We start from the raw sequence: 27,212 nt of genomic DNA on the forward strand, positions 1-27,212 counted from the left end.
GCATCGGTTCGCCACTCGGATGAGGCTGACTTGTCTTACCTAGCGATTTGGGGGGGGGGAAAGAAAAAGAGGAAGAAGAAGTGGTCCTCACACCAGCGAATCTTTTTAAAATTTTGTTTTTTAGACGAGGTAGTCCCTGCTACAGAGGACCTAGGTTACGGTAAGTGACGGCTGCTCCGTACTATCGTTTCTCTTTCTCTGTGTGTGTGTGTGTGTGTGTGTGTTTTTATTCAGGCAGAGTAGAGGTTACATGGACAGCTTTGCTCTTTTTGTGAGTCCCCCGTTTTTTAAAGTCATGTCTGGAGGACGTTGCAGAGGTAGATAATGGCCATGATGATGGAGGAGATATTCACAGGGAGTGGTACTCGGTCGGTACTGGCCGTGTATAATGTGTGTTAGCGTAGCCCCCCCCCCCCCCCTCCCCCCCTCAACTCCCAATTTTCTCCCCCATCAAAAGGTTAACACCGACTGGTAATAGTGCTGTTGTGAACACGTTGAAACAAGGTCAGAGAGAGGGACACGGCGGCCCGCGAGCTCGCTAATATTGTGATCATGTGGAAGGATGCGCAGATGGACACACCTGGCCGTCACTCGGTGTGGCTGCGCGCGCACGACTGCTTGCAAACTTTAAGTCTCGAGGCTTTTTTTTTTCCATCTCGCTCTCTCTTATTGCGACGTGCTCTCGCGTGCGCGTGATTCACGCTGGACCTGTTTTTAACGAGCTTCTCGAAGTAAACAGTTCATCAGCTGCAATCAAAATCAAGAGAAAAATAAAAATAAAATAATAGTAATAATTTCGTTTTTAATGACGAGGGGTCGTAATTGCTCCGACAATTAACCCACATCACAGTTTGCCAGTTAGGGCAATGGGCTCATAATAAATTATGTCACAGACGAAACCCCCCTCCGGAGGCTCATGCTGTCGGTGATTGATCTCCAGCAGTGTTGGGGACCGTTTGGGATAAGAAGAATAAGAAAGAACACTGATTGACTGGGTTTAAGCAAATTCTAGTATTTAACCAAACAATCTAGAAACTGCTTTGTGTAATGATGATGTACTAGAACTCCAAATCCTCCTCAGTATTGATTATACAGCTCACAAGCATATTTGAGTGGTGCCTAACACGTCCTTATTCAGTCACCTGAGCACCAGAACTACATGTAAAAAGACAACTTTATTGCTTTCAAGCTTCCACTTCTATTAAAAACATACAGAAGTGTTTACTGTTTGCAAGTTAATACTGTGGCTGTGTGAGGTGGAGCTACTTTAAAAATTCAGCTTGTGCATTCACCAACCAAGGGCTCCACTGAGATGAATGCAGTTAAACTTATTTAAAAGAAATAAAAAATAAAGCTGTGTAAATGAAATCATCTGAGAAGTTTAAAGGTGAATTGCCTTTTGCTGGAGCTGCTGAGACAAATAAGCAAAATAAGTCACAAAACCAAGTAAATGAGTATATTTTACAAGCTCGTTATGGAGTAAGAGTGTAGCTAAGTTTAGCTGAGGTAATCACTTTTTATCTCTGTTGGTCACTTACTAATCTAAATAATACCACGTCGGCTTGTCAGAGGAAGTGCAGGTTTTATTGAATCAGTCGATGGAGAAGTTTCTCCACTGCTTGCGCGTTTAGGCTTGGTGTACACCACGAGTGACCTTTAGCCTCTGTGTTTCTTTCCCTTGTTCACACCATCATAAATGCATCCTGTTTTCTGCCGGGTCTAATTTTTTTCAGGTTCGTCTGTGAGCCTGTCCTGCAGTGTGCTGTGCTGCCAGGCCACACTGGTTTATTGTAGTTGATCATTAATCTATTGGAGTTTCCTCAGCACTCATTCTTCAGCCTGCCGGATCACTTTACCACTCTTTCCCTTTGATCCAGCAGACAGTGCCCCACGCTTCACTTAGCAATCATAAATGTCATGAAATTTAATAAGGAAGTCTTTTTAATGACTCGCACCTAGACCTGTCATTAAATAGCCATGCAGGACTAATAACTGAGTCATAAAGGCAATCCGCTGTGAATTAGCAATGGATTTCTGCCAGCATACAAATCTATTGCTTTAATTATCAATAAAATACTCACTGTTGGAATCGTTTTGGAGTAGCACTATATATTATTTTTTGGATAATTAAACCATCTGTGCTTGTTTCTATTGATTTTTATTCCTGTGCTGTGTGTCATCAATCAGTCGTTCTAATCGTTTCAAATACTTTGGGCATTATTTTTATTTTCCTGCGCTGTTCAACAGAGTTGTCTCAAGCCGTTGTTTATTTATTAATTGATTTCAGAAAGACTAAAGATTCTGTCCATGTGTAATGATAATTTATCTAATTACTGCAACTCGTGATACTCTAAAAGCTTCATTGTTTCTAGGCTACCTGTTGATACATTTTATCAGATAAAAAGGCATAAAAATATTAAAGAAATTAAATCAAGCTTGACAAGAATAATATTTTTTTCTTTCTGTTTTTACTGAAACGACCAGACTTTACACGTAGAATAAGAAATGTTCAGACAGCTGTGATGGAGCTCAGGCTCAAAGGCCAGCCGGTGTGTAACAGCTGATTGAACTGTGAAACTGTGACCCCGGTGTGAAGGCTCAGCTGTGTGAGGTGGTGAAAAGAACAGGCTGTGACTTACTGTTAGTTCCTGAGCGATCCCATCTCTGTGATAATTAATAACTGCAGTGAAGTCTCCTCTGTTGAAACTCGCACTCTGTGGATGCACGTACCGACCCTGTTGCTGTGGAGCTGCAGGTATTTAATGAACTCAGAACCCTACAAACACCTGTAAGCAACAACTTCAGGTCCAGTTAAAGGAGCTGAAGTCAAATCTGGATTGGATTAACGGTGTTCCTCAGTAATAACCTCCTATAGACAGGTCTGTGTGTGCATCGTAGCAGCAGAGCAGCCACAAAACATAAGGAAGTTTAAAACTTGTTTCAGCTGCTCCCTTGTTCACAAGAGGTCGAAAAGCAGGTCTGACACAACCCTCCCATGGATTTGCGTGTCCACCTAGTCTCAAATCTGGGATCTTTTGGATGTTAGGCAAGCGTGTTAATCACTACATTCATTTCTGCTGATTTATGTCTATATTTTGAGCCAAAGCATGTATCCTCCATGGCTTATAATAGTGTGATTTGGACATTATCTGCAATAAAACAAGTGACCATTGTGAGTATGGTTACTGATGATCATGTGCCTTTTATGGTGACCCTCGGGCATTTATGATACACACATAATGTGGTGTGTGTATGTGTGCGCATAGACGTGGCACTGGTTCAACATCAAAAAGCATGAATCCACAAATCTTTACATAGTTCCAGTTAGTTACATTACACTGTGGTAGAAAGTAACTAAATACAGTTTTAAACAATTAAAAAAGGTTTATGTAAAAAGAAAAACAATTTTGTAATCTTAACATTTTTAACACAAAAGCTCGCATCCTGTTAAAGTGTCTGACGACTGATGACTGTGAGTAACAAAAGCCTCTCGGGTGGTTTTATTTAAATGACTGTTTGAGGCCAGAGAAGAAAAACGATCGAACGTTTTAGACGTAAACAAAGGTTATGGGGGGGAAACAAAATCAAATTTGCGTCACAGAACACACACCTTCTCCCATGAATCATGTGATGACTCATCACTCTTTTCACTTATAACCCTTTCAAAGGAGGATATTCTGTAAAAATAAATAAATAATACTAATAATAATAAAAATACCTGCCTGTGTATACAACTGCAAAACAGTAGCTCCACCTTGACCGGCTATAACAGGAAAAACTAGAACTGTGATAATAGCCACAGGGACCGAGTACTTTTCCTTTGCATGTACTACTTATGTGCCTTTTACTTTTTATATAGAGGACCTCAGCTTTTTATGTCATTTGTTTACAATATCCAGTTCTTACTTGCACTGATGTGTGATTGGACTCGACTAGGGAAGTGTAAACTGTGATACTGCAAAAACAGAGGGCTCAAACAGTCTCTGAAAAATCCCTCTGTGTATCTTTTTTCTTTTGTTTTGTTTTTTTGGTCCTGACCTTTGTTAATGGCTGTAAATTGAATTTCATTTGAGTGTGACAGTCAAATACTTTGTGTGCCCATATGTGTTTACACTGGCTGCCGTCTGAGTAGTTATACACAGGAGCGCCTTCCAATGACAAGCCAGATTACTGTCACGGTTGCTCGGTTTCATTGGGAGAGGCTTGTTTATGCTCATTTGCTGTCGTTGTCCTGAAGGAACCCTTTTACCTATATGCTGTGTTAGATTAATCGCATCTGCTGGACTCTTTTCTACCCCATTAATGCCCATTATTGCAAGTGTTAATATGCGTGGCGCCACCCTTTTACGGTTAGTGCTTAATTTAATAATTAACCCATGTTGGCGTTTTTACGACAGAAGCCCTGCCCTAATCGTTGAATTCATTTTCAGTGCCCCGCCACTCTCTGTGTCCAGTCATTCTGACACTTTTATGCCTGCCATCTGTATGAAATTTTAATGACCCAACAAGTTGAATTGTGTATGTGTGTGTTTATCATTAGGCTTAAAATGTTTCTTTTTTTTTTAGGACGGGATCAGGTGACCCTGAACCCTCCCTCGGTTATAGGGAGTAGTCCTAGGCTGCTGGGGCCTTCCCAGTGTTTTTTTTTTATTTATTTTTTTTATGTTTGGTGTTTATACACCAGCCTGCATTTAATCATTAGGTATTACTAATATCTGTGTCTTTTGTCCTGTCTCCCATCCCTCACCCCCAAACTGGCAACACTGCCCCTCACTGTGCCTGGTTTTCCTGGAAGTTTCTTTCTGTTTAAAGGGAGTTTTTCCTTCCCACTGTCACCAAGTGCTTGCTCATAGAGGGCTGTCTGATTGTTGGGGTTTTCGCTGTATCATTGTGTGTTCTTACGATATAAAACACCTTGAGGGGACTGCTGTTGTGATTTGGCGCTACATAAAACAAATTGAATTGAATTGTGTGCAGGCCTTTGGAGTAGCTAACACTTAGATCCACGTTGGACCGTAAGGACTGGGGTTTGTTTCCTCCTGCGTCTGACCAGCTTTGCTTTTCTTCATGAGAAAAAAACAAAACAAAAAAACCAACAGAACAAAAATCACCACCCACTGTTCTTACAGTCAGAGTAAAAAGATGAAGTAGTTTGCTGGGTTGGCTCAATAATTGGCCTCCATCTCTGTACTTGAGGCTCACCAATACAATGAAAAGAACCGCAGTGAAACGGACTCAAACGAGCTCTTTTGATTCTGTTTACTGAACCACCGAGGACCGACTAAATCTGCTTTCTGCACTCGGCTGTAAGGGTAACTGACGTTGAACCAGTGTGCATAATAAAACATTAAGTCTGATGGTTTTAAACTAAAATTTTTATTTTTTTCGCCAAGTGTTTTGACAAAAGGATGTGTCTGTTTACAGTTTCAGGTACATTTGTAATAGCTGCCGGTAGTGCAGCTTGCTATGTCTTCATAAGCCACTCTGACTGGTAGATATTATATGTTCAAAGGAACGAGAGAGCGAGCAAACCAAAACTGTAACTTTGAAGTGACACTCTTCACAAATTCCGCCTTTTCAGCTTCTTCATCTTTGAACTCTACTTGATTTGAGCCTTAACATCTAAGACAATTTTAACATTTGATCTGGAGAAGTGCTGTCGCCATGGTAAAAGCAGCATCCGATCGTTATTTGGTCCATTTGTTCATCATTGTTAATAAATAGTCCTAAATGGCTTTTTTGGCTATATTGTGTCCATCTATTAATTTTCTTAACTGCATACTCAAATTGGGGTCACATATTTGGAGTGAGCTTTTCTTTTTGAAGTAATAATGGGTGCAAGGATCAGTGTGTGCAGCTGTCTGCCTCTATGAGATCCGTGATTCAATTGGGTGCCTGATTTAAAAAGTTTTTCAACTTGGTTAATTCATAATGTAAGACGTATCTGGCCACCTGTTGGATGTCCAGTACTGACTTTTCTTTTTAGCTCTGCTCTGCTCTCCCACAGTCCCTTAAAGACATGTCCAGCTAATATTATCAATTGCTCTAGCTAGTGGTTAAATCCTTCATGGTGCGTTCTCATTTGCTGCTCTGGAGGATGCATTTGATTCATTGCTATAAAAATGGTGAAATTAAATGGCACCCAACTAGAACACATACCTGCACGCTGTTCTTGCAGAATGCCGGCCTTGGTTATTGAATCCTTCCGCTGCTTCCAATTCCTGTGGATATGATTATGCAGTAAAGGAGCTGCAGGTTTCTCTTGGCATTTTCCTGCTTTATTGTTTGCTGAAAAAACCACCCAGTTAGAATTTAGTTGATTTTTAGTAAACCTAAGGTGACCACAGCTTCCATTTTCCAAAAGGAGACCAATAACTAACCTTTTCTGCTTCTTTGTGTTTACTTTCTTTAATCGATTTACCCCTGTAAAGCACTTAGTGACTGTTTCTTGTCTCTAAAAGTGCTTTAAAAATAACTCAAAGTTACTTTACTCACTTTTAAACAGAAAGTGTTTGAATATAGTCTCCAGTGGATGATCGTGCTGTTTTTTCCCTCCGGTGAACCAATCAATACCAACCTTCTTAGGTTTTACTTCTGTGTCCGAGCGGTATTTCCAAATCAAATCTTCACTCTCCACAAGTGGCTTTTAGAAAATGCAAATTGTCTTCCTGACAAATGATACCTGATTAGTTTTTTAAAGAACAATGCATCTGATTGGATAAGCCTCTCTTGAAAAGTTGAGGTATTGATTATCTGATGTTGCGCAATGTGACGGCCACTTGACTCGACTTTTCTACAGCAATGGAAAGACTGGCCTGTGACAGGCTTCCTGTAGAGGGTTTCAATTGATGTAATAACTTTGTATTCAGCTCTTGCTGTGTGTGTGTGTGTGTGTGTGTGTGTGTGTGTGTGTGTGTGTGTGTGTGTGTGTGTGTGTGTGTGTGTGTGTGTGTGTGTGTGTGATTCAGCCTTTCATTACCATTTCTTGCCATTAAATAAGTATGTTGTTTGTAACAAGTAGCAAAGCAGGTGCTCTTATTTCAGGTTCTGATTCTTTCAGATTGCATAACCAAAAATAAAAAAAATAATTCAACAGTTTTTTAAGCTTTCTGGAGCCTCAGTGGAAGGAGAAAAACACACCAGCAGACACTCTGTACAGACAGATAAAATAACAATAGATGAACTATGTTTTTAAGCAGTCAAACACTCGTTAAATTAATAGAAAAATGAAGAGTCTGCTTTTTTAATAAAAGTGTGTCGTGATAATTGAAATATCTGAAAGGGGCTAGGGAGCAGCAGATATAATTTTTGAGGCTGTGATGAAAGGAAAAATAATTTAAAAACATTTTAATTGTGTAGTTTAATTCCCAGCTATAGTTTAATTATTTAAATTTACACATAAAGTATAAGCTCATCAGCAGACAAGCTTACTTTAAATGTAGCAACTAATTAATTAATTAATTATTATTATTAATTTTTTTAAATAAGTATTTACACTACTAGAGATTAGCTTTATGTGAAAACCTGCTGCTGCACTTTTTAAAAATGCACTAGCTCACGTGTTCATGTGATGACCTTGGTTTGATCTAACAGTTTAGCTTACACTGGTAACACATATACATATCAGTCAGTTCAAATATAAATGTCTCAGTTTTGAATGCAGGAGTCTAGTGAGATAGATTTTAGAGTATTCCAGTAATTTGTCTGCAAATGACAGTATATGTGCTTATAGTTGGATCCGTAACTGTGCATGGTGGAGTTTGCTTAAATTTTCCTAGAAGTGAAGAAACATGTGGGTGGAACATTTAGCACCGTTTGAGCTTCGGACCTCCCGTTTGGAGCATGCCTGATTTTCCCCCTGCAGTTTTAAAGACATACACATCAGGGTGAGTGTAAAGAGGCTATATCGGTGCACCAGATGCAGACTGATCAGGTGTTGTACTTTTATATTATTTAACCCTTGTGCCACCATTTCAACTGCTGAGTTTCACAAAGGACTGCAGAAGAGATGTGTTTGCTCTATGGATGCTTACTAAAAAAACAAATTTGATAACCAGGGAGAAAAGTAGCTGAAAAAGGTGGAAAAACAGATAAAAAAAAACAAACATCCTCAATCACCCAGATTTGTGTTGTTAGGATTCAGGTGTGTGTTTGGTGCCTTGGTTGTTTGTTTCTCTGTTTTTGCCCTTTCCCCCATGACAGCAGGGACAGAGATGGGGCAAAAAAGCAGAGAGGGTACCCCTTACTTTTTGAAGTTTTCAAACTTATGGAGAAGGTAGATGGGTGTTACCCACTGCAGTCTAATTGGCTTCTCTGGTCTCAGCTCTTTATGGACAATTAAATGAAAAATGAAGGTCCTGCATGAGCTTGATTTAAAGATGTATTTTTGTGTAGACAAAGTGGAGTTTAACTTTGAACCTTATAAGCCTGCATGTTAATAAAAACTGCTTTAATACAAAAAAGTCGGGAATTAAAGTGAGCTTTAGACGGGTTTAATCCCCTTTACATCTCCATAACTTAAAGAACCTCAGTTAAACCTCATATCTCACATCCACCACACGGAACACTGTTGACTCATGGCCACGTCCTTGTTCAATCTTAATGAGAAATGTCTCTGGACGTATTTTAACAGTCTGGCGTGTTTTGGTCACGATAAGATGACAGGGGTGAGGCTCCGCGCGGTGGTATAGTGGGGAGGAAGGAGGGGGGCGGCAGTAGCCTAACGTCCATCGCTTTTCATTGTGTGTTTTATGTAATGGACCCAAGTTACCTCGCGTACTGCAGTTATTTAGTTTTCTGCATGTTTGTCCGACATGGGAGAAGAAGGGGGGGGGGGGGGCGAGCGAGGCTGGTCCGTATGGGAACTGGTTCAGATTAACTTTCTGCCAATCGGTGGAAACCCAACCAGGAAGAGCACGCACACATCTCACAGGCAGCGCCACTGAACGTCCCCTCTCTCTTCTCTTCGCTTCACTCCTACCCAGCTCTCCCAGTTACGGAGCTCTGCCATCGCACCAGTCCGGCTCCGTCTCTCCTCCCCTCCCCAGCCCTCCCACACCCCCACCCGCTCGCTCTTCCCCGACTATCCGTCCGTTTGTCCGTCCTTCCCCGCAGATTTGTTCGACGGTTCCCGGCTCTGCTGGAGGAAGCGTGGCGGCGAGCCGTAAGTTACCACCTCGATCTTTTTTTTAAACACACATGTATTTTTTGGGGAGGGGGTGCTATCTGGCTGTGAATGTTTGAAGTTGTGTTCCGACTGCCCAGCCGTCCAGAGAAGGAGCGCAGAACCCTTTTTTTTTTATTATTATTTTTTCGCTTCGTGCACCAGAAGCGACACACGGGGCTGCTGCTACGTGCCATAACCTCACAGCTCTCAGCTAGGACTGGGATCGGGAACAGCCACCGCGTCGCTGATCGGGAATCCGGTCAGAAAATGTGATCAGGAGGGGTGACTGCCCTTTATTTTTGCTTGGTGTGTGTGTTTGTGTGTTCTGGTAGCAACCCCCCCCTCCACTCCCCTCCCTTCCTCAACCCGTATTTAGAGCCTGGCTGGCTACTTCAGATGGGCAGCTACGTCAGGCTGTACTGTATCCCATCATACTGTATTCCACGGCCACTGTATATAAATTTATATATATATATATATATTAACGCACTTATTACAAATCTATCCAGGCATGCATATCTAGCAATCCGCCCTCGACATCCCTGCCAATGGTGTTAAAGCTCCGACTGTCTCGGAAGAAAGCCAAAACAGTAACGCAATGTTTCAGATTCTCTCAGGCTTTTATCTCTTCTTGAAACAACAACCCCCAACCTCCCCCCTAAAAAAACCCCCATCATGTCAGCGCCTCGTGTTGAACCTGCCCATCACCACCGGCCCCGACACGGAAAATGTAAAATAAGAAGCTCTCAGTCTGATCCCAGCAGCCACCTTACCCAGCTGGTTATTTATTTTTGATGGGTGCTCTGTGGGGTTTTGTGGCTCTGCCTAAAAGTTCAAGGCAAGAGCATTTTTTTTAAATAAAAGAGAGAGGTGTAATTACAGGTTTTGATGCAGGCTGATGAGCCCTTTATGAACGTGCCCAGCACAACTGTGGTAACCAAGTGATCTGCAAGGTGTGTCCTATCTGGTGTTGCCTTATTGGGCGGCTGTAATGCAATGTTTCTTTGACCGTTTTAGTGTCCTTGTTTTGACTTGAGCTTTGAGTTGCTCATCCAAAACGAGGTGATTTCTTTCCCCTGAATTTGAAGAGGCGAGAATTTTGAAGTATTTCATTGCAAAGGTGGAAAAAAGGGGGACTGTCGGAAATGTTTGGAGCGTGAATTTTAAGAGGAGTGTAATTTTTTTTTAAATTTAATTTATCCAAGAGTTAGTTTCAGGGGAAGAAGGGAAGAGTGCTTGAACTTTTCTCCTTTCCAGAATCCGGTTCTTTCATTTATTGTGCTGCAAAAATATTATTGTGCTAAAGTTAATCACTAACTGGTCTTAAAAGCTTGATTATTTAGCTTTCTTTCTTTTTTATTTAGTGCTGTATTTCCTCTGTTATGTTTGTGGTGTGTTTTTTCCAGCAGAAATTTCAGGGCATCCCCCAAAGAAGGTTTTGCTACAGCTAAGGGTGGGGAAAAAATTCTAGAACTGAAATAAAATGACTTTTTTAACAGTTTTAACAATGGGCAGATTTTCAAGTGGCTGGAAATAGATTTGTGTAACACAGTGTGAACTGCCTTTAGTGCAAAAGGGTCAGTCACACTTTTTCTGGGCCAGAAAAAACAAAGATTTTTCAAGATATTGCAGGATAGTTAAATAGATGGTCACTCAAGGTTTCATTAGTTTTTTTGTTTTTGCTTTTGCCAAGGTAACGGATACAATTTCCTCCACACACACCAATAATAAGCCAAACTGAGCTCAGCTGAATATTATTTTTATGCCTTTGCAAGCTTTTTGGTGTGGGCCTCCACAACAGTCCCAGTTTGTTATGTGGCCCCTTGGGGAAAATTAATTGCCCACCCCTGTCTCAGGCCCTTAGGGATAAAAAAGTGATGCTTTGGCTAGCTTTCATAGCGCATGACAGTTATTCTCAAGTGTACACTTGAAGGGCACACTTCAGAGGCTTTTAGCATTGCCACTAACACATAAAATGCCATGTAATCCAACTATAAATATTATTCATTTCTTTACACGTATAGCTAATTTGGATTTTCTATTTTAAATGCCGTAATTACTCCCAGCGCTGCTGAATTTCTGTCTGAGTTGCTTGGCAACATCAAGCCGCACAGGCTGGGGTTTGTAAGGCTGGACTAGTTGTTATAATCCTGACAAGTTTAAAGATTTTCATGAAGAGATTTTCTTAGATTGCTGTCAGTCTGTAGAACAGAACAGCGAGGCTTTCTGCTGTCCTTTTTACACTTGTACAGACTGCCCCCCCCCTCACAGAAGAGATGTCTCTCTTCTTCTCTCACTTCCTCACTTTTACACTCTCAACTTTGGTTGTAGTTCCTCTGCCTGCGGTCTTCTCTCTCTCTCTCTCTTTTTTTTTACCCCTTCACAGCTCAGATCCTTAGACTCGAGCTACCGGCCTCACAGCTGTAATTATTATTTAAGTCATTATTAAGGCATTTGACTTGTCAAATAATATACACAGAGAAAAGAAGGTGTTTAGTTAAACTGGTTGCTAAAAGTTAATGTTCCCAGCCAATCAGACTCCTCAGAAATCTGCTCAACATGCTCATGAATACTTTATAGCAAGCTGTGAAGCAGCAATAACCCAACATATAAATATCCTATAATAGTTATTTATTAATGATCTTATACTGTTATTGCTCTTGAAACATTTATTAACTGTTTATGCCCAGCTGTATGTATCACAGGAGCTTATACTAACAGACACTTGTATCTGTTTACAATTGCATCATATTGTTTTAGTAGTATTTAACTATTTAGTCATTGATAGTTTATGTTTACATCGAGGGTAAAGAATGGTGTTACTCCCACAGATGAGCTCCTTTTTTCTGGTCTTTCATCACACTGAGATCCACTTTGATTTTAACCTTGAGTCAGGTTGGTGTGATCTTGTGGCGAGTTATCAGATTTCACGTCGTATTCTGAAAGCTGGTCTCAGCTTTTCACCTGTGATTGGGTTTGTGTTAGGATTAACAAAGTCATACGGCGAGGCAGTTGCACTGCTTCGCATTTGTGCACCAGGAAATTGAGAAGTGAACTTTAATGCTCAGCGTTAACACGCTTTGCTGTTTGTCGTTTAGCCTTTTGTCTGCTTTGTGTTTATTAATAACGGTTGACGTTGGAGGCCGACGCATATCTCACACTTATTGACTCGATATCAGTTGTGTAGCTTGATGCTGTTTAATCATCATTACAAAAAAAGCCATCTGGTTTGCTCTTTTACACCCAGAGCCACAAGAGTCCTGAGAAATCATGCATGTCTCATCATTAAACGAAAAAAAAAAAAAGATCCTGGTGTGTTCTCTATATAATTGCTGAGAGGATCTTATGATCTGTTTATAACCAATTAGAGATGGAGTGCCGGGTCATTGATCTCCCAGCAGATGTGAAATTACTTCCTGCGGATCACCGGACCTAACTGTGTTTAAAGAACCAAATTGCCGTTCTGCCAGAAGGCTGCTGCACAAGATAATATGAAGCAGGTTATTCCTTGCAGCGTCTCCACACCTACAACTCTCAGCAGTGACCCCACATCTGATGGAAAAATTGCAGAATCAGGATAAATGCTTTGCTTTTAATCTGGACTCCGACAGATCGTTCATTCTAACAGGTTTAGTGACACTTAACAATTTTTTAAAATCTTGAAAGCAAATCAAATATGAAGTAACAGCACCACCAAATTTTAGATTTGAAGTTTGTCTTTCAGGTATTGAATTTCTGGTTCAGCCAGCAAGGTAACACCATTAAACCGATTACATCTTGTCTGATAAGCTCAGCCTGAAGTAAAGCAACCTTTGCCACAGCAAAGACTGGGAAGACACGCAAACACAAGCCATATCTGAGCTTATCGCGCCCATGGTTTTTAACTTTTATCAAGACAAAAGCTCTTTGTGAGGAGTGTAACATGGAAATGTTTTAAACTCCTCTAATGTCACATTAATCACTGAGTCAGAAAGTTGTCTTCAGTTTTCATTAGCCCTTGAGCTAAAATCGGATTTGATACTGCCAGGATCTCTTGCACGCTGGAGTGTTGGACCGCCTTGAGGCTGCGCAAGCCCAGTCAGATTGTGGCCGACAAAATCCAACATGTTAGAAGAATCTTGTCGGGTTTCTACTGTTAGCGAGTCATCTATTGGGATAGAAGTTTCTGGCCTCGAACGTTTTCGCACCGCAGAGAAATCTGCATCAACCATCAGGCCTCTCGCCGCCGAGCGCAGGCACACTCATCTGAACAGATGCCTGTTTGGCTCCATGTAGAATAAACTGGGGAAAACATTAAAAAGCTTAACTCTGATAATACTGCGGGTAACCAATAGAATCATTCTGATCTAAAGCTCATTTGGGGAAATGTTTAAACTTTAAAGCCAGTATCCTTGCACCTTTTAAAGCGAGGAGAATGGAGAGACGAGCAGCAGCTGTAAATATGCGTATCAATCGTCATTAAGGAGGATTTCATTATCCGATTATAGCTAATTATGGAAAATATGGTGTAGGACAAGAAGCTCCTGTGGGTCGGGAAAAAGAAAACCTTTATTTGATTAACAAAAAAGAACGCCCAATGATGGAAAACTTCTAATTGTGTCTTGGTTTCTTTTCCTCGCGGTGCAGAATGTGTCTGCAGGGTTATTAAATGGAGATATTGGTCTTTAAAAGTTTAACCCGGCTCATTAGCTGGTACACCATCGTGCATCTTTACCTTTTCCCCGAACACTAAAAAGGAAAAGTAATGATCTCTGTACGGGCATTATTTTAAAACGCAAACATACAGTGTGTGAGTCACTCTCTGCTTGTTTGTGTTGCAGTTTTACGCTGAGCGCAGGGAGAGTTTTCCGCAAACACTTTCTGGCTGATGCTAATTAGGTTTAATTGTTAAATGATTTCACGGTGGGCTTTGGGAATCATCACATATTGTGTTGTATTGCAGATGGAAAGATTCTCTTTCTTTACATAACACGGGCGCTTAGAAAAGTAATGGGAAGCTGGACACCATCCAATTTAAAACGGCTAAAAGTGTCACATTTAAATGGGCTTCAGTTTATTTGCCTTATTTTTCTCTCACTTGCACTTATTGTGGTCAAAGATGATTTTTTTGACATTTTCCTGCCAGACTAAACACTGCAGACTAAACAATTGGCCTTAACAAGCTGCTGCTTGCCTGCTGTGTGTACATGTGGTGATAAGGCAATGAGCACAGTGAATGAATGGCACAGTGCATCAGTTTCTCCAGTGCGACACAAACCCGTCATAATGAGAAGATCCCAGGCACACGCACAAAAGCTGCAGCTTGCCATATGATCTGATTACAAAACCGTTCAGCTGAATCTATTCATCATTAAGTTTCTTTATGTATTGAATCAGATGTTGGATTTAAATCTAAGCTGAGGGCTTATGCAAGATAGTCGGTATCTTTGTTTTGTGTGTGGCTTGTTGACTTCTGCTGGGTTTTTTGGTTCTTTTTTTTTATATCCTGTCTAGCTTTGTCTCGTCTTAAGTTATGACTGTTGAAAACATTTGAAGTAATCTTTGGTCTCAGTGTCATCCCTACTACACAGCATAACACTGCCTGGTCTGACCGCGCAATGTGGCAGAACTCAAGGGCTGAAATAGATCTCTATGGATCCAGTTAAAGTTTTTTTGGTAAATGATTTGAATTACTGTTGACAGGGAAGTCTTTTTTATATTGTGAGCTACCTCCCAATATCCACCATGTCACTAGTAACCTCTATATTGTTGGGCAAAGATAGCCTCGTGGTAGCACTCGCCCTTTTGTATGGATTTTTTGCCGAAATGGAAAAGCCTAACTAAGAACTACAAGGTAAAGGTTCATGTAAAGTACTGTAGAAAAGTCTTGGGCTGCCCTTAAAGGAGAGCCAGACTTCCTTGTCATTTTTTTTTAAAACCTGGCCTTTCGCAAGTTTTTTTTTTTTTTTTTTTTTGGACATTGACTGTTTCACCACTCATTTTCTGTCCAGTCCTGACCATTTTCAGAGAAAGTTTTGTTAGCCTCTTAACACTGACCTATGAATCATTCAAGCTTAAAAAAGACACCCTAACCCGTGTTGTGTCTACACATAACAACTTGGCAAAGAACCAATTTTAAATTGTACTTTTAGGCACTTTGTTACTAGCCGCCTATTGCAGAAATGCATAATTTGTTCCCAGTAGCTGAAGTGCCAAAGATATCACAGTTTGACAGGCATAAAATTGTATTTTCAAATCAACAAGGTGATTCCCAAAGAACTATTGGCTAAAAAGTGCAGTGTGTTTGAGGAAACTGGACAAGTGGTGGGCAAAATAAAAAGTGGCAAATGTGTCTACAGTAGATGGAGGTCGTGCCCTTAAGAAGCAGGAAAGAAAGAGCTGACACAGGACCTGAGAGGTGCTTCAGTGGCCCTTCAGTTTATCCCATCTACTGTTCACTGAAGCCTCATCAGAAATGATGTCAGTGCAAGGGTAGCTGTCAAGATGCTGTTCTTAAAGGAGGGAAACAGAGAGAAGACTAAAGTTCTTGTGTCATGTTATCCAAGTGGTAACAGGTCTTACAGAGTGAGGAATCCAAATGTAAAACTTTTGGCCCAAATCAATATGTACAGAGGAGTTCAGGAGAGAGGTACAGCAGTGAGTTAACTAAAACCAGATGTGAAAAACATTTGCTAACTAAAATTTAAAAAAAAAAATAGACATTTGAAAATAATTAAAACGAACTGAATTTATTTAGTGAAAAGTAACTAAAAAAAAAAGGAAAATAAAATAGAAATATCCCTAGTTTTGGTATTTGTTAGGTTGGTCAAGCTTTAATCAAAACTTGCCTTATGAGGCTTTGATGGATGTATTTATTGGAACTTTGGATTTCTGCGAAGACTGTGAGGCTTGTTTTTATTCAGTGTTTTTAATATAATAGTGTTTCTGAGTTTCCTAAATCTTGCCTTTACCATATACCCTCAATACAATAATAATAACACTAAAATTAACACTGAAACTAATAGAAACTAAGCTAAAACGAAACATTGTAACACAACGAAAATTAAACTCAAATGAGGAAACTCACTTTTGGAACTAGCTGAAACTAAACCGAATTAAAAGCAAAAATCAAAACTAAATAAAAATCAAACCTAATTAGAAAATACAAACTATAATAACTCTGGTGTCTACAGGCATCAGTACACAGTGGAGTCTGTCATGTTTTGGGGCTGAATTTCAGCCAGTGGTTTGGGGAATTTTGTCAAAAATTTCGAAAGGAATTATGAATGTAGAAGAAGTATCATCAGATTTGAATCCACCATGCAATACCATCTGATTGGAAATGGCTTTTTTTCAGCATGACAATGATCCCAAACACACTGCCAGTGAAGTTAAAGCATACCTGGATTGAAAAGCACATGGAACGCAGCCAAACAAGAGTTTTGAACGTCCTTCAAGAAGAAGTCTGAAGAAACCATAAGAAAGCTTGCCTAAGAGAGTTTAGCTTATGTTGAAGAATAAAGGTGTTTGTACCAGATTTGTTCATGTTCGTATAAATTGTTTCACCTATTTCCAATTCTCCTGCATAATATAACAGAGGAAAGGCTTAAGACTTGCACAATACTTTATAAGACTTTGTTTAAAATATATTCTTGTTTAGAAAGTGGTTAAAATACTACGACACCCTACGACTAACCCTTACTGAGTTAAGGCCAGGGATTGGTTGAGATCTGTTGTGTAAGAGTAGAAAATCAGCACAAAAGTGGAGTTTTGACCACTTGTTCATCTCTTCTCTCTAGGCCACATAGACAAGCATGTGATGACTCACGCAAGGCAGAAGGGTTCCCTTGGGCACAACCAAAGTCCAGAGTGGTGGGACAACAGCTGCCTTTGGCCACATGGTGGTGCCATGGACGGCGCCTGGCCTGAGCGCACGCTGCGATTTGGCAGGACAAAGAAGATAAGCGAGGTCACTAAAAAAGACAGAAACATGGCCAAGAGGATGAATGACAAGAGGGAAAGAACAGAAAGATCAGAGCAGAAAAGAAAGGTGGACCGGAGGCACGTCAAGAAACGGGACAGGAAAATGTACCCTTTGCGAGGGAGGGCTGGGAATTCAGAAAGTGAAGGACTCAGTTGCCATGTCCTCCTGACCCGACTGGAGGAAAACATTCGTGAAAAGCAGAGGTCTAAGGAAAGTAAAGGAAAGGATGGCCGCAGACGATTATCTCACAAATCCAAGTCCAAAAAAAGGAAAAGCAGTGACGGAAAAGAGGAGAAGTCGTCACCAAAAAACAAATTAAAATCATGCAGTGGAAGTTATAGCAAGAGTATTCGGTTGGGAGTCTTTCAGCCACGCAAGCGGAGACTGGCTTCTCTCAATGCTGAGGCGGTAAACAGCCTGCTACTAGAAAGAGCCACTGATCCCCAACCAGCAGCCAAACAGGCCAAGAGACAGGAGGAACCCATAAATGCAGGGGCTTTCCTGGATGCAGATCCAGTGAGAGGTGGTGTCTGCGGAGGTCTTAAGGCTTTGCGAGGGACCAACACTAAAGGCTCCACATCTCATGAACTTGAAGCGTACCAAAGCTCTAAGCCTGCCAAGAGGGCCAAAGTTAGCCGAGGGGATGAAAGTTTGGGGATGAGTCAGGAGTGCCTTGACGCTCCTGCACCCAGACGGTTGGCTGGACTTAATGCCGCAGCCCTGCTGAAGCTAACCAGTTCCTCTGCTACCAGTAAACAAAGAGCAAAGGCTGCACCCACAGCTACTGTTACTTCAGACTGCAAGGCTCCCGTCGTGGGCCCGACCCAAAAGTCGCACTCGAGGGCCAAACTTCAGCACAAGGGACGCACACAAAAGCAGAAGGGGAAAAAGATCCCTCCCCTGCACAGTGGCTGCACAGCTTGCAAGAAGGCAGGCTTTGAGCCAAAGGTGGAGTGGGAAACGGGTGGCTGCACCCATCGACTGACAAAACCGGGCTACCAGTCACGCAGTATGCTAGCATACCCACTGAAGAAAGTGAAAGAGGAACAGCTGGAGACTGAGCTGAGCCCGTACTACTGCTTTCCTGCAGAGCGCTCAATGGACTACTGTCACGGCTTGGCCTTCTTTTTAGGCCAGCAACCCTATGGAGAATCAGACGATCAGCCACTTAACTCAGCCATGAGCCCTGTGAAGCGCGAGTGCCTAGTAACCTCACCATCGCTGACACATTCCCTACCACACACAGCGCTCACCCTGAGCCCTCACCCCTGCCTCTGCACCGCCGACCATTGCTTCTCCAGCTATTACGTACACATCGCCCACCCCACACACACTGGAACAACTTCAGCCACCATGGCCCCGCGACCTCTTAACTTGCCCCCATCTAGTTTGTGCCCTAGCCGAATGAGCGGCTCCAAGCTGCTGGGGCAGCAGGTGTCACATACATCGGGACTAGCCCACCCCGCCTACTGCAATTCTGTGGCTTCACCCTGTTACGGTGACGCCTGCGGGATTAGTGGGTATACCTACAGAGCGATGGCTCCTGTCACCAGCAGGGGTTGCTCTTTTAGCACAGGATGCAGTGGATGCACGCACAATATCAAAACAGGTGAGTGGATTGACCCCCATGCCCCAAGATTTGGTTTCATAAATGTTCAGTATTAATTGCTGATTATTAATTATCACCGTCTTAAGTGGTTTTCTGAGGCCACTTGAGGATTTGCTCACAATGATGGCAAGTTCTTTTGTGATAACACTTCTTTGATTTAGCTGTTTTTTAGCCTTCTTTGCCAGTATTATAAAATAAACCTTTATTCCAATAGTTAGACATAAAGCTATTACTTAAAGACTCTGAAGAGTCCTTTGTTGATAAATGATATGCCTCAAGCCAATTGTGAAATCAAGCAAGTGGAGCCTTTCTGTTTTATGTAGTCCTTTTTTGTCTTTTGCCATGAGCTTTTAAATTGCCTGCAGAATGAGGTAACTGCTTTAGATGTGTGTGGCTAAGGAGCTTTAGGCTTATTGTAAAGTTTTCGGTTACAATGTGTCATGTACGTAGCTAGACTGATAAAAGAAGCAGGTTACTTTTAAGCAGGAAAAAAAAAATAAAAAAAAAAAAAAAAAAAAAATAAATAAATATAAATATATATATATATATATATATATACACACACACACACATATATACATACACACACACAGTGGAACCGCGCGACTTACGAAATTAATTTGTTCCTGAAGATCTTTCGTAAATCGAAGCACCCATTGCGCGTTTTGAGTGAGGCGATGCTGAACGATAGGCTATAGGCTAATTGCTAACTAGAACAACAATACGTCGTTCAAGTGAAACAGCGAAGCGCTAGTACGGAAGCCGAGGGGTTGTCACATGATTCGGAAGGCTTTGTGGGCATTGTAGGCTCAGCCAATCAGAGCCAGCGGATTTCGTTACTACAGAAATATTGCCGTTCAGTCCCTTTGTAATTTGAATTTTTCGTGAAACGGGGTATTCGTAAGTCGGGGTTCCACTGTATATATCTATCTATCTAGCATGAGCCACATGAACCTTAAATTATGTGTGTGTATATATAATTTAAGGTTCATGTGGCTTATGCTAAAGATAAGTAGCCAGCTGTGTCATCTACCATTTGATGGGGTTCAGAAGTTCCTTTGCTTATTGTTACTGTCACCTTTTTGTTTCAGAGGGTTACCCCTCCCCTCAGGGTGATCACAACCCTTCCCTTCTGGTTCCCCCCACCATGCCCATGTCCAGCTGCCCTCTGTCCAGCGTGCCCACTTCCACGCAGACTAAACCCCACCTACTGAACCACCTGTCTGGACGAGACCAGCCCCAGGCTAGGCTAAAGCTAGCCAAGGAGTGCCCAAAGAGCACCAAGCCCTCCGGTGACTCTCTGTCCGTGGGCCGCGCACAGCTATCGACAAAGGAGTCGCCATCTGTGCCAAGCCTCAGCAGCACCAAACAAAAGAGGGTCAGCCGCAGACGTGCCACTAATGGCTGGCTACCTGTTGGAATGCCCACAGAGAGGGAGGTCTTCATCGCGGTAGGTTTTTTGAGAGTCCATCTCTGTACGATGAAGATGATCAGCATATTAGAGAGCTTCTTGAACGAAGGAAAACCTTCTCTATTCCAAATACCTGACCAGTGGAAACCTTAGCATCAACACAACTGCCTTCCACAAGGACAAAGAAATTGTCTCTTGAGGGAAAAGTTAATTGTGTTTTGACCATACAGCTTTGTGTGACAGATTCCTTTTTGTCTTTATAATGAGAATTATATCTTTCCTTATTGTGTTTGCGCGCTCGTGTGTGTCTCAGGGAGAGGATGAGACGGCCCTGCGGCAATGTTACGAAGGAGTCGAGAGGGACGGTGAAGTGATACGTGTGAGAGACTCTGTGCTGCTACGATCAGGCCCCAGGAAGAAATCCCTCCCATATGTTGCCAAGATATCAGCGCTGTGGGAGGACCCCAAAACAGGTAAAAAAAGATCAGGAGAAGGGGGGAGATTATGATGCGATACAGTGGTGCATGTGTATTGATGGATGACCGGAGGAACATATGGCCAAGCTTGTTTACCTCTGTGTGTGTGTGTCTTAATGTGATCCCTCAGGAGAGCTGATGATGAGTCTTTTCTGGTACTACCGACCTGAGCACACACAGGGAGGCAGAGATCCCAGCACACACTGTGAGGTGAGGCAGAGATTTGGAGCCAAGATGTTTGTGCAGACAAACAGTAACAGCACAGATCTGTGTGTATGTTAGACAAGAGAAGGTACAATCAACATTCATCAAATAAAAACACTTTATTTGATTTACTCCATTAGCGAAGGATTACGTAATCAGTATCCTCTAAGGAAAAAAATGACACCATGAAGTGTGTGTGTGTGCGCTTATGTGTTGTGTGTAAGAATAGATGAAGTCAAAATATATAAAGTATAGCACTGTGCAAAAGTCTTGAGCCACTATTCGTTTCTATATATTAAGCTAAGAAAATGGGACATTGGTGCAGCAGTTTATTGAAATATTTGCAAGGATAATAGTTCAGGTTTCTTGAAGGACATTCAGAGTTCTTCTTTGGATGTTGGCTGATTTTATTCTCTGTACTCTGTTACAGTGATCCCACACTGCTTCAGTAATGTTTAGCTCTGGGCTCTGGGGAGGCCAATCCATGACTGACAGTGTTCCACTGTGTATGGTTTTACTGCATTAGCAGCGTGTTTGGGATCATTTCATGGAAAAAAGAAACAGTTACCAATCCAGATAGTATTGTATGGTAGATTTCTGTTCATAATTCCATCATTTATGACAAGATCCCCAAAACCGAAGGGCCAGATGTATCTCTCGGGTCCTGAGTCTGGTCTTTTTCCAGTTTTTAAGGACATGGCTTTCAGATACATGTCCAGTTTCCTCAAATCTTTTAAAGGCATACTACACACCATGCTGACATGTGTCACATGTTCAGCTAATAGCTCTTTGGGAATAATCTTGTTGGTGCAAAAATACAGTTTTACAGCTGTCTTATCTTTGGCGTCTTTTGATTCAGCTAAAGAAATTGAAGCAAATGATGTTTTTTTTGCAGCAGGCTGATAGTAAAAGAGTGCCTAATGTTAAAATTGGTGCTTCTCTAAGTTGTCTGCTATGTGCAGACTCGAGACAGGCTCATCCCTTGAGTTAGGTGTCTTTTTTATGCTTGAATCATTCACAGGTCAGTGTGAACAAACAAAAAAACCTTAATCATTTACTGAAAATGGTCAGGTACAAGGACTGGACTGAAAGTGAGTGAAAAAGCAAAGAAAACTTTGAAAGATCCTTAGAAAGCCTCGAACTGTTGCTCAAGACCACTTTAAAAGATGATAAGAAAGTCTGTCTCTTCTTGAAGGGTGACCCAAGACTTTTGCACACCACCGCAGCCATGAAATTTATTCTTTATTTAATTTTTATCACTTTGTTTAAAGATAATGCAGTTTTTATCGATGGAACAGTTTGTGCTCGTGCAACATGTGTAAGAAAATTATGTGCAATGAGGAGGCTACTGTCGCTGCTCTGCCCTGAAACTGTGGATAGTTAGTTTGCTCTTCAGTCTGACCATAAAGCCCAAAAATGATATCTCTCTGACCTCAGACGTGCACAAGCCAAGAACAGGAAAGATAAACGATTTTACTTCTAGAAATGTTCTTTTTACAATGGCACGTGTTGAACAGAGCAGGATTTTGTGTGTGTGTCTTTGGCAGTACATAAGGTAGAAACAAAAAGGCAAAATCCTGTTGCTAATGAACAATTATAGTTCCCACTGTGCTCTTAGTACAAAAGTGTAATTTTGTCATTATTCGCCGAGCACAATAGGAAACGCTTAACAGAGATGTGACTCTTCACACCTGCTGTTGATTTCAGAATGAGATTTTCGCCTCTCGGCATCAGGATGAAAATAGCGTGGCCTGCATAGAAGACAGATGCTATGTTCTCCCACTAGCCCAGTACTGTAGGTAAGTAACGAACACGGTAATTGTTGCTAGAAGAAAAAGTCTTTTCACAAGGTTTGAAGTTTGAAATGAACAGCTCAGCTTTGACGACACGTGGAAGCTTTTTTTTTAAATCACACACTGGTGACACTACAACTGTTAATGAATTTGCAGGAACATGAACACTTACCGTGATAACCTTTGTGAAAAGAAGAAAATGAAGGCAGAGAAGCAGGAAAGTTGCCTTTTAATTAATTTTCCTCTCCCTTCCTAGATTTTGTGCCTTGGTGAAGCGGCGTGCTGAAGGTGCCCCGCCTGGCAGTGCCAGTATGGTGCCCTGCCGCCCCGACTTTGCCCCTCCTTCCCACCGCTGTGTGCCCACAGACGTCGACCCCGAGTTGGTGTATCTCTGCCGGCACGTCTACGATTTTCGTTACGGTCGCATCTTGAAGAATCTGCAGTAGAGGGTGGAGGGCTGTTGCACCTTTTGAATTAATCGTCAATGAAGCACCGCCCCATCCCGCACAAAGAAGAGGGAGTGAAGGGGCTGAGGGACTTTTTTTGTTTTGTTTTGTTTTTATCCAGTGAGCACCTCACAATCAGAGGGAAGGGGGTGGTGATGGGGTGAGGTCGTCTATTGGGCCAATACGAAGCACAGATCCCTTTAGCTGGAATGTGGTAGACAGAGCACCAATGTTTTCTGGTTTTGGTTTTGGAAGAGAAAGGAGTGATAATTCATTCTTCAGATCAGATTTTGTTTTTAATTTTTAAAAGCTTCCACCACACTCTGAGGTTTCAGCCTCCAATCGCTTCCCTGCCAGAATTGCTGAACGCCAGGCCGAGCTGGGCTGCTGTCAGGACTGTGTTTCCCCTCAAGCGTCTTAGCACAACAATCATGTTTGTTCCATTTGTAAGCCAGTGGCTCAGGGATGGTCCGGCACAGAGGCGCTGCTGGGGAACACAGGCCTGCGCTGTCCGCTCGGCGTTAACGGTGCTCAAGCAGCGAGAGTGAAGGAGCAGCTAATAGAGAGTGTCGTCTCATTTCTCCCGATTTCGAACCCGCATGAGTCTGCGCGTGCGTGTCAGAGAGAATGGAGAGCAAGTGTGACTCCGGGGTGAATGGATAACTGTCGCCATGTGTGATGTTTTTTTTTTTGTTTAGTTTTTTTAAGGAAGCTTTCAGGCAATCAAAACCAAAACAAGCAGCTTTAGAGAAAGCGGAGCTTCCTTCTCTTCTCCTGACACTGACCGAAACCTTTTCATCTCAAGTGATGAGCTGCGCAAAACTAAAATGATTGCACCTGAACAGGGTTCGTGAGACAGTCCTTTCCCTACTAGACTCGAGCAAACTAGAGCAGGGCTCTTTTAACTTTGTTTAGTACGGACCAGTGACACTAAAATGTCTCGCGATAGATTCGAACCAGTAAAAAAATAAACACACGTGGTGAAAGATGTCGAAGCAAACTGTAATCTCAGCTACTTGAAGAAGAGGCTCCCTTATGGGTTTTTGGTGGTGTCGTGTATACTTTTTCACATTTACTCCTGTGACTTGCCTTATGACTTGCAGGGAGAGCTTCAGGCAGCTACGTCTCGCCACATCAAACACTGAAGCGGTAGAACAGGGTGCACCTGCAGTCCTTGGAAGTAGGGTTTGGTTCAGTCTACGTGGCTCTCTTACAAACAGTAAAAGGTCTGAAAATAGTGGAGAACATCTTTTGTACATTTTTACAGCAAAAAGTTTCGTTGGCTGTTCGCTCGGCAAAGAGAAAAGCATGAATTTGTCAGCTTAGATGTGATGCGCTTGGCATTTGTGCACCCTCTCTCCAAAAGAAAGGCGGATGACATTAGCTCCCGATTGTTTTTCTGATCGCCGATACAGCTCAATACCCCCTCTCTGCCAAGATAAACCAAAGGATGTCTCACGCAAGCCAGAATTCCCGTCTCCACCCTCACTCCTCTCCGTCAGCGCTTCTAGTCCTCACTTCCTTGTTCTATTGCACTAATCCATTCCTTAATTACTACACATGCGTTCAACTTCCAGCTACTTAATATTGACGCCGGGTGGGGTGGGGCTCACTGTATATCATTTCTTTGTGTGTGTGTGTGTGTGTGTGTGTCTTTTTTGTACCTTTGTAGAAGGAAACCGTGAGGATGTCGTGGCTGCTTTTGTCAGTGCAAACTGTGTATTTCTATTACTTAACCAGTAGAGGAGTCAAGTCAGCCAGCCAGCGTGTTTGTCATATAACCCGATGCTCGACATGTTGAATCATGGGATATCGCTCGAGTCATTCCATCCGATTTGTCAGTCAGCTCTAACGTACCTATATAATTATACAGTATATATATATATACATGTATGTATCCACACTGTCAATGTGATTAGAGTTCAAATAGGCATCTGGATGGAGGCCTGACCCACTGTGCGGGCAGACGTAGCACCAAGCTGGAGGGCGTTTGGGTGGAGGTTTGGAGGGGCAGGTGGGCTATTTTGATACTTGTAAGTTGTGGCAGGTTTCTCACCACACTCTTCTATCGCCTTAACCTCGCAAGCGTTTTTTTTTTACTTGTGAGTGGTGTCGGAGTGCGTGATCGTGTACCTTTAACGGCATCAAGAGTAACCAGCTGCTTTCCCACGCAGCAAACGCCCCGTCCTTCAACGTTGGGTAAAGCCTGCAAAAGTTTTGACACACTAAAGCCATCCTGAACTTTTTTTCTCTATTTGAGCCGCACGAATCGTGACCCAAGACAAAAATCAAATCCTGATTATTGGGAGGTTTTTGCTTTTAAGTTGTTATTATTTCTATTAATCCCCAGATTCTTCAAAGAGGTAATATAAATAGATATATTCTCCTACTTTACGATTTCTCCTTATTAGGGATATTTTATTATGTCAGTTTCCTAAGATGGTGTATGCAGTATATTTTTAGACTTGCTATTTTTGGAAAATGAACGTAACTAATCGAGAGGATATGCATTATTTTTCTGTTTATTTCAGGTGAGTTTCAAAAACAATGAAATGTTAATTGAAATTTGACCAAATGGGGGAAAAAAAAACAATTAATGGGGACTGATGTATGACCTGAGGTTGGAGATAATAGGCCAATGGAAATCTCCCATCCAGCCAACTTCTAATGAAGTGTAGATATTTGAATCCAGGAAGCACCGGGCACTCTTTAAACAGACAGCCAATGCACAGTGTAGTATTTTTGCAAGATCTGTAATGATTATATTTAAAGTAAGAAAAAAATATTTAAATCTAGTAAAACATATTAAGATTTAATTTTAACTTATTTGGAAATACTGTGTCTAATTGATGAACTATATCCTGTTTTCTTTGTGCTCCAGGATAGAAAAGATTTCTGTTCATTTGTAACAATAGAAATATTATTTAGAAATTTTTTTTCTTTAAATTATATCATTTTTAATTGGGTGGAGACCACAGTGAAGCTCACGCGAGCAGGCAGGGGAGAAAGCGCTCGCATGAAAACACGGGCTCGTGTTTTATCAGAATTCCCGTCTTTACATGCTGGAAAGAAAAAAAAGTCCAACCTGACCTCAAGAATGGGGGGGGGGGGGGCAACTCTTCCAGGTCACATGCCGTGTGGAAGAATGTGGCAACGTGGTCACCTGAGCTTTTATTGATTGGTCCTATTAGGGGAGAGACTGATGGGACACCTGAGACAGGACAGAATGCCCCCTGGGTTTCAAGGAGAAGATCCCCCTTGGATGCTGAAGTGGGACCAGTTTTCATCCTCTGAAACAAAAGTCACTGAGGGTCAGGAATTAGGCACTGTGTGAAAATTATTAGATTAAATGAAGTTTCTCCCTCCTGCATCAGATGACCACTCTTGCCCTTCTCCCAGATGTGCTGTTACATATTTGGCCCCTAGAGGGCATGAATCAGGTGTTGGAGAAGCATGTAGAGGAGTCACAAGGCCACATCCTAAACCCTTTCAGCAGCTTTTCCTTCTTTTCCTGCCCCCATTTTTTTTGAGTACTAGGAGAGATGCAGAGACTTCCTGGAAAATTAGATCAAGAAAGCTCAGCAAGGAGGCTGCCCCACGTTTTCCAGCCAGATTGTGTGTAGCTATCCACTCAAGTGAATTTCCTCCAAGCACCCCACAGGCACAGTCGCATCCTTCTTTAACATGGCAACAAGGCAGGGCAGGAAGTTTGTACGTGGCGTCCACAGTGGCGGGGTCACACACTGAGTAACCTGTGCTGATGCCTCACAGGAAGCGTGTCCACAGAAAGAAAAGTACCCAGAGCAACCCCTGAGATTCTGCTTTCTGTGTGGTCTGTATTGATGCTTATTGTTGGCGTATATTTTGGGTGGGGGGGTTACAAATTATAGTGAAAGGTCTAGATATTTTTGGAGTAGAGAAGCAATGTGTGTATCAGATTATTGTCACTTTGTCTTGCTCTCTGAAAAATCTCTTGGAATTTTTTTGTTAGTTTGTTTTTCTGAAGAATTCTATAACATCCCGACTGATTTAATGTTCGATTCAGAGAATATTTATAAATTTTAAGTCCTTTGTGAAAATTCTGTGTTTGTGTTTTTATTTCAGAGCTTTTAGTTTGTAAACTAATTGCAGGTTAATTGCGGTC

At 41.9% G+C, this 27,212-nt stretch overlaps 1 protein-coding gene across 2 annotated transcripts; it reads left to right on the plus strand.

Moving 5' to 3' along the window:
* The first annotated feature begins 7 nt into the window (after positions 1–7).
* LOC113006512 (bromo adjacent homology domain-containing 1 protein) lies at positions 8–27,147 on the plus strand. 2 transcript variants are annotated; one of them, XM_026142529.1, is made up of 7 exons: positions 8–160; positions 16,945–18,738; positions 19,830–20,188; positions 20,463–20,622; positions 20,756–20,835; positions 22,537–22,628; positions 22,879–27,147. In XM_026142529.1, the coding sequence occupies exons 2-7, from the start codon at positions 16,965–16,967 to the stop codon at positions 23,066–23,068; spliced, it is 2,655 nt and encodes an 884-aa protein (XP_025998314.1). In that variant the 5' UTR covers positions 8–160; positions 16,945–16,964; the 3' UTR covers positions 23,069–27,147. The 2 variants fall into 2 exon arrangements, with proteins under 2 accessions (XP_025998314.1, XP_025998313.1); XM_026142528.1 differs by lacking the exon at positions 8–160 and adding an exon at positions 8,873–9,163.
* The last annotated feature ends 65 nt before the right edge of the window (positions 27,148–27,212 follow it).

Source organism: Astatotilapia calliptera, chromosome 15 (genome assembly GCF_900246225.1).
Source record: "Astatotilapia calliptera chromosome 15, fAstCal1.2, whole genome shotgun sequence".
NCBI lineage: Eukaryota > Metazoa > Chordata > Actinopteri > Cichliformes > Cichlidae > Astatotilapia > Astatotilapia calliptera.

Bases quoted from the DNA above. Each gene is read 5' to 3' on its own strand.
- LOC113006512 (XM_026142529.1), top strand. From the start codon at position 16,965: ATGACTCACGCAAGGCAGAAGGGTTCCCTTGGGCACAACCAAAGTCCA. The intron at 18,739-19,829 runs GTGAGTGGATTG...TTTTTGTTTCAG, and splicing joins CACGCACAATATCAAAACAG to AGGGTTACCCCTCCCCTCAG. The intron at 20,189-20,462 runs GTAGGTTTTTTG...TGTGTGTCTCAG, and splicing joins AGAGGGAGGTCTTCATCGCG to GGAGAGGATGAGACGGCCCT.